The sequence below is a fragment of the Balaenoptera borealis genome (genome assembly GCF_965194805.1).
Source record: "Balaenoptera borealis genome assembly, chromosome: X".
Lineage (NCBI taxonomy): Eukaryota > Metazoa > Chordata > Mammalia > Artiodactyla > Balaenopteridae > Balaenoptera > Balaenoptera borealis.
The window spans coordinates 90,137,219-90,144,400 of NC_138881.1; the positions used below are offsets into that span (position 1 = coordinate 90,137,219).

The 7,182-nt window shown below is 40.9% G+C and overlaps 1 protein-coding gene across 1 annotated transcript in view; it reads right to left on the reverse strand.

Annotated features, from left to right (window-relative positions):
- Nucleotides 1–2,933: 2,933 nt before the first annotated feature.
- Nucleotides 2,934–7,182, reverse strand: part of SERPINA7 (serpin family A member 7) — a 28,663-nt gene continuing 24,414 nt past the window's right edge. The window contains exons 3-6 of the mRNA XM_082377335.1: nucleotides 5,949–6,584; nucleotides 4,607–4,880; nucleotides 3,756–3,903; nucleotides 2,934–3,210 (exon numbers count right to left, since the gene is read on the reverse strand). Of these exons, the coding sequence (XP_082233461.1) occupies nucleotides 3,013–3,210; nucleotides 3,756–3,903; nucleotides 4,607–4,880; nucleotides 5,949–6,584 (1,256 nt within the window). The 3' untranslated portion in view covers nucleotides 2,934–3,012. The remainder of the gene's footprint in view (nucleotides 3,211–3,755; nucleotides 3,904–4,606; nucleotides 4,881–5,948; nucleotides 6,585–7,182) is intronic.

A 7,182-nucleotide genomic window follows, 5' to 3' on the forward strand; every position in this document is an offset into this window, starting at 1 on the left:
AATAAGTCTAATTCTGAAAGAAGACAGAAAATTATTTCTGGTCACCTAATCATCTGGGATAAGAATTTTAGGTCAGTGGCCACCTCTCTTCCATGTGGGTATTTAGATATCAGGTCTTTTCCATCCTGTTTTTCTGCAAAGGCAGAATTTTTAACCTGGAGTCCAAAGAAACTTCAAGGATGTCTAAGGACAAAATTCTGAGAATCTATAAATTTGTTTATGAAAAAAATTCATCTTTAATTTTGCCAGCCTCCAACCAATATTTAGCATTTTGTTCATTTATAACTGTGGGCCACAAACCACAGTAGTGACAACTATACCTGTGATTTTGTCACAAACAAAGTTCACATAATTTCAAAGCACTTATACTTCCTATTACTTTGGAAAGAATGTATTTATTATACCAGCTATAAAATCTTATTAATTAATATGTTGTGGTGGAAGCATACATATTACTATATCAGTCATTTCAATTGTATCATTTTTATAATTATATTTCAATGTTACTGATGGCCTTTGCAATCCTAAATTTTTTTGGCATTTAAAATATTCTGAAAAGAGGCACATACATTACACCACACTGCCAAAAAGCTCTTCATCTGCTTGGTGGTCAAACTAGATCATAAGTAAGTTCACAATCCAGTTCAAAGGAGATGGAAAAAGAGTGAAGGAGGTACCCAACTATTGTAATGCCCTGACCAGTAAATGTCACACCACACCTACACCTCATCATATTCCATTAATGAGAACTTAGTCTCATGGTCACACTTAGTTGTAAGGGAGGCTAGGAAATGCAGTATATCAGGGAAGCCTTGTGGCTATGATTCTATTATAATGGAGAAAGGAAAACAGAGCTGATGAACTTCGTACAATGTATGCCACTACTCTTTTGTACCCTGTCCCCCAACAAGTTTTCTCCCTTTTGTTCTAAGAGTTTACCTATAGATTTTTCTTGGTTTTTCTGTGTAGAGAGATTTGTTTCCTCCTTTCCACTACATTTTTTATAATGTGTACTTCTTTTTCTTATCTTGCTGTATTCACTAGGACCTCCAGTATAATGTTTAATAGAAACAATGATAGAGAAAATACTCGTCTTTTTCCCAATTTAGTAAAAATTCTGCTGTGAACTTTTGCTACTGAAATATTGGTATAGGTATTTTATGGTTAACATTTATGAAATTAAGGAAGTTATCTTCTAGTCCTAGTTTGCTAGAATAAGCTGAGATTTATATGGTTAATAGTGGTAGTTCTTCGTGATCTGGCTACAGGAATGACTGATTAAATGAGATTTAGTCTCTGCTTGAAAGACAGTGTCTTGGTAATTCCCGACTTCCCCCTGGAGAAACTGATATTCCTCTGAGAACAACCTCTGATCCAATTCATTTGGGGAGGTTTAGGAAGGTGCCTGTATAACATTAACTCTGGCCTCTGGATGTAGGGTCTGTGCCAGAGAACATAAATCTGCAAACCAGGAGACCCACACTACAACCTTGGCTCTGACACTAGGCTCCTGGCTGATGTTGACCAACAGGAAAAACAATTAATATTTACAAGGTTTTTTATCAGATGTCTGACTCTGTGATGAGAACATTACATATTCTGTAGCAAGGAATATTCACAAAATCCTGCTGACACGAATATTATTAGTGTTCCCATTTTACAGATGAGGAAAACAAGGTGCAAGGTTTAAGTACCTTGTCCAAGATCACAAAACAGTATAAGTAGCAAAGCCAGGATTGTATTGTAACTTCAGTGAAACCAAACTGCGTGTTAGTGATGACTTTTCTGTGCTATAAATCACTTTCCCTCCCTGGGCTTCCAGTTTCTTATCCATAAAGCCAAAATGCAAACTATACCAGGAGTAAGCAAACCTCCGTGCAAATTGTCTAATAAAACACTAGAATGTTTGTGGGCTACATACTTTTCTAAACATATATATTTATTTCAATCTGGAAGCACAATATCTGCAAAAGCACTTATGCATTTGTTATTATTTCCCTATCACTGAAGAGTTTCGCCTTAGGGCTGGAATTTCAGACAGTACATCATTAACAGTCATTGTACTATTTATGTGTACTGAATTTTAATATTGGAGATTTGAATACGTATTGTCTGAGATGAAGTCTAGTTTGGTGGATGGGGGTAGAAGGGCATGAACAGACAAGGGAAAATTGCTGAAGGATCTGAGGATAGGGAGGCATCAAACTTCAGTGAAACTAACCAAGAGATTTATACTTGAGCAAGTGAGACCGAGGTACAACATTTGGAAAGGAGTCTGATTAGAATACAGAAAAGGAAGGGCCATGAGATATAATATGAATGAATCACTTTCCTTCTCCACTGCCAGCTTATAGCTTACCAATAAGGAAACATTTTTAGGGGCGAGGTGGGCTTGTACAGTGAAGTTCATCTCTGTCTTTCTTGCTTTTTTGTCCCATGCTTGTTAGGTCACAAAAGCGACATCCCTAGCAGTAGCTCTCAGTCTGTGACTCAGCCCTGTAGTGAAAATATCTTTTTACAACCCACCAATGGCAGTTCTGGCAAGAACACAGAGAACAATTTTGATGGGGTGGGAGGAAGGAGGTTGAGAAGTTCATATATAATCTACTGCATTTATGTTGCTTAATATTCATTGTACTTATTATGAAAATAATGGATTAGGAGGACCTGACCTGCATTTCAACTATTCTCCAAGAGGGCAGAAGACAAGACATTTGTCAGCCCAGTAAAATTCGTTGGAGCTAACTAACTGGGAGCTAACTAACTGGGGTTCTGACAAAGAAGAATGCATTGACATGGGGCCTTCTTGTGCTTTGGGTAATGAGTCACTCATTGACTATCTGAACATAAGAGTGGCCTCTTTCACACCCAATGCAGTTCGGCTAGGGTCCAGTCTCCACCCCTGTACAAAGGAAAGCACATCCAAGCCCACATCGATCACATCAGGCTATACTATTTATTTATTTCTCATTGCAATAAGCACATGCAATTAGCCAACAACCTCTTTCCCAACTACACTTCTGTTGGGTCCACAATTTTCCCTAGAAAGAGAATACTCCTGGTGTTTTTCTCCAATATCAACAACAGGAAGGATCTATCAAACTGGATGATAGGATGAAGAAGAGCTATTTCAGGCTGATTCAGAAATCTGACTTCAGGGACAGCTTCAGTTCCCTTTTCACCAATGTGCAGCACAGCCTTGTGGGCAGCCTGTGAAGGGGGGGGGAGAATAAACACTGCTGATCCCCTGAAGAAACAGGAAACATCTTTGGAACAGTTTAGAAGCAGGGAAGAAGAAGGAAAGATGGGGCCACCCCTTTACTGTATTGTGTTGATGGTGCTTGAATATGAAGGACACTTGTCTAAGTGTAGCTAATGACTCTCTGGTGATTTTAGAGCTAGCTGTCAAGGAACCACCACTCTTTCCATGGCTTTCTGCCTCTAGAAGTCACTTATTAAGCTGTCCCCTGCCCCCGCCACCTCCTCAAGAACTGTATCACATCAGAGTCAATTCTGATGATTAAGTTCTTCTAACAGAATCATTTAGGACATGAAGGTCAAGGATGGAAGTAACTGTTACAATGACTTGTTTGGGGGTAATGAGAATGGCCCTGGAGTAAACCTGGCTTAGGAGAAGTCATTCTGCCTCCACAGGCTTCAGAATCATCACTGATAAAATGAGAGAGTTGAATTAACTGACTCTCAATGGCCCTTACATCTAAAGGATATTAAAGGACTCTAATTTACCAACTTACGTTGGAAAGTTTAAGACCATTGTCCTTTGTGAGTCCAGAAAAATCAGCAGTGTCAGCAAAGGCATCCTGGATGCCCATCTTCAAAAGGATGGCTCCAAGGTCATATGTGGCAGAAATGGAAAACTTTGGAACAAACAAGTCAATCCACCTGTGGAGAAAGGGGAAGGGGACATATGGCTATCAGCACACCAAGCTCATGATTCCCTCCCTCTCTGTCTCCATGTTATTGTATTGGGTGCTGCTCCTCTCCTAGGTATTGACAACCACTACTATGCAGGTCAACACGTGGCACCAAAACCTCAGAAGTTATCCTGGAAGGAATGCTCTCTGGTTCAGCCCATTTGGGACTGCAACAATGGAAGTTGGAAGATGTGACCCACTTATAATCTCTGGGGGTGTTCATGAAGGTTGGGAAGCCAGTGGCATGAATGTCAATGGGTAGTACCAGGGGGAATTTCATGGTTTTCCATCTAGCACTTCCAGCTCAGTATGAAATATCTATCAATATCCTACCCATTCCCCAAGCTCCACTTGGACTCTGGGAAGGAACCAATTTACTAGCTGGCTGACTTTGGATAGCTCATTTTATTTTTCTAGTCCTGATTTCTTCATTTGAAAAATGCCTGTAATACTATCTCCTTTGCAGGTTTGTTGATGTGCTTGGATGAAATAAAGTATGTAACATGCCCAACAAAGGGATTGGCAAAGAGTATGTCCTCACTATACTGTAGTGCTCAACACACAGCTCTTAAGTGGTTCAGAGTGATTCTCCTGCCTCTGGATTTCTGCTGAATTCGGTCTCTGTGCCATTATGCCCACCCTCCACTTCTCACATCATCTAAGATGTTTACCCCTTCCGCAGTAAGCGGTTCCACTTCTTCAGTGTTTTAGATGACATGGCCCCTTCCACCCACTCAATCTGGCCCTCCTTGGGAAGGACAAAGAGTGCCAGAGCATTCTTGCTGTAGTCCATTTGCAGCACTGTGCAGTTCAGCTCTGTATCCACCAGGTGATAGTATTGTTCAATCTGGTGCATCATGGGCACTTGCACTGTTGTGGTCTTGTCCACTAAGAAACTGGAACCCTCTTCTGTCTTGGATGGATCAAAAGGATTTGCCCACTGGGCTTAAAATACAAAGAGAAGAGAGTTGTTTGTTTAAAACCAGTATTTGTGCCAATATGAACTTCTCTATCAGTCATCTAATCTAGTAATTAATACCACCACAGAGGTAGGTACCTTCTGTCAACCAGTTTTACAAATGAGTAACTGAGGATCAGGGAGAGAAAGTGACTTTACATGTTCTCCCAGGTAGCTGGTGGCAGAGCCAGGAGTCACACCCAGGGTTGTTAGACTCCATGTTCAACAGATGTTCCATCTGTGTTCAGAACCACTATACTTACACTAAACCCATCAGAGCCACAGTTTCCTCTTCCGTAAAAAGGCATAAGCACATCCAACACACAGGGTGAAATGAGACAACAGATCTGTTCTGCCGTTTTATCCGTCTACAAGTGTGTGATTTGTGGCCAAGAATCGTTCACTCCTCCACCAAACGTGGCTGACATGTGCTGTAGAACCAGCAGAAATCATTTGGGCACAGCACCTTCAGGAAAGAGTCACATGATTCTTGTTGTTACAAGCACCAGCTTTAGAATCAGACAAACCTGGGTGGGAATACCAGCTCTGAAACTTATTAACTGTGTGAACCTGGGCACTTGTGAAGATTAGATGAGACAATGTGTGTAAACCACACATGTAGCATGGTGCTTAGTATATAGTGGGTACATAATACATGATAGAGGTCTTTATGTAACATGCCCAAGAATGAACAGCAAGTGAGGGTCACTTTAAGATTTAAAACTAATTCTGTTTACCTGCCAAGTGCAAGCTTGTCTCACCTCACCAAATCCTTTGGAAACCATGATTCTGTAGCTAGATGTGAGCAAGGTGTTCATACCATTGTAACTAACCTCTCTGAAAGTTCCCTCTCCCTAGAAATTTCCTGGGCTCATCCACGAGCTGTGTGTCCCTCCTGGAAGATCCAAAACTACACACAGCTATGTCCAGTGAAGCAGGTCACTGTAGTATGAGGGACACCTACTGATGCCAGTGAGAAGACACCACGAGCTTCCCCAAGTGCCCCATTAAATTATTGGAACACTGAACTAGAAATGGACATCTTAGAACCTTACCTTTAAAGCAAATATAGTTCACGAGAACCATAATGGTGTTTGGTTTGAGGTCTTGGATGAGGCCCACAATTTTCCCTTTGGTTTTCCTCTCCACGTGACTATTGATCTCCTGCTGGGCTGCAGAAACATTGGAGAAGTCTGTAGAAAAGACTTCAGTCTCATAGAGGTTGTTGACATCATCCAAGAACTTTGCCAGTGGTTTCAGCTGCTTCCCAATGAAAAGGGCATTTCCCATCTGTAATTCCAGCTCCTTCTTTGGAAAATTCAGTGAACAGATCAGGTACTGGAAGCCCTGCTGGATCTCTGCCATTGGGGTGTCTGTAAGGTTGAACCCCAAGCTTTCCAGGATTTGAGTTTGGGTGCTGGAGCAGGCCCCAATAGAGAGCATGGCCAAAGCTGCAGAGATGCTCACAGGGGAAAAGAAGATATTCTGATCTGGAGTCTCCATGGTGAACCTCCGGTACAGGTTGAATGCAAAGTCAGCATTGATAGATGACATCTTATAGAGAGTGGCATTTTGTTGGGGGGAAAGGCAGGAGGTTATTTTGCCTTCACAGCTGTTAGGTGGTGCACAATGAAGCCCAAGTACCAAGACAACCAGATAGAAGAACAGTGGCATTTTGGAAGGAGGGTAATCTATAAGAGATGAGGTGAGAAAACCATTGGGGATCTTAGCTGGATGAAAACTCTGAACCAGAAACATATAATATTCACCCATCGTGATTAGTAAAACTGTAGAAAATATTTACTGGTGTGCTCACCAGGGCCTGTGGGGAGGCCTTTCTCCCCTGAAAAACTGATGGCACATCTAATAGGAACAGGAAATAAGTGGCCTCCTGGGGCCACAGAAATAATGGCAAGGACTGTCATTCAGATGTAATAGTGACATATGAAAACTCTGGGAATAAATCAAATTTATGGAAATTGAATTACTTTTTATTTGAACCAGAGGCAACCTTTTGGAGAAGGAAGACTCTTTAGATAAAATTAGCACTCTCTCTGCTTACATTATTTTTTATAGATAAGAATTTTAAAATTTTTTAATTTGGTGTTTTTCTTAAGGTAAAATCTATGAGAGATGGGATGAGAGAATACTTGTACTTTTCTTTGGATAAAAGACAAAAGGAGAATAATTTTCACAAGATATGTTTAATTGGAATGGAAGGGTGGTAGTTTATGGAGCCATGTACAAGGTCATGATCTGAAATTAATGCATTCATGCAACATATGGAAG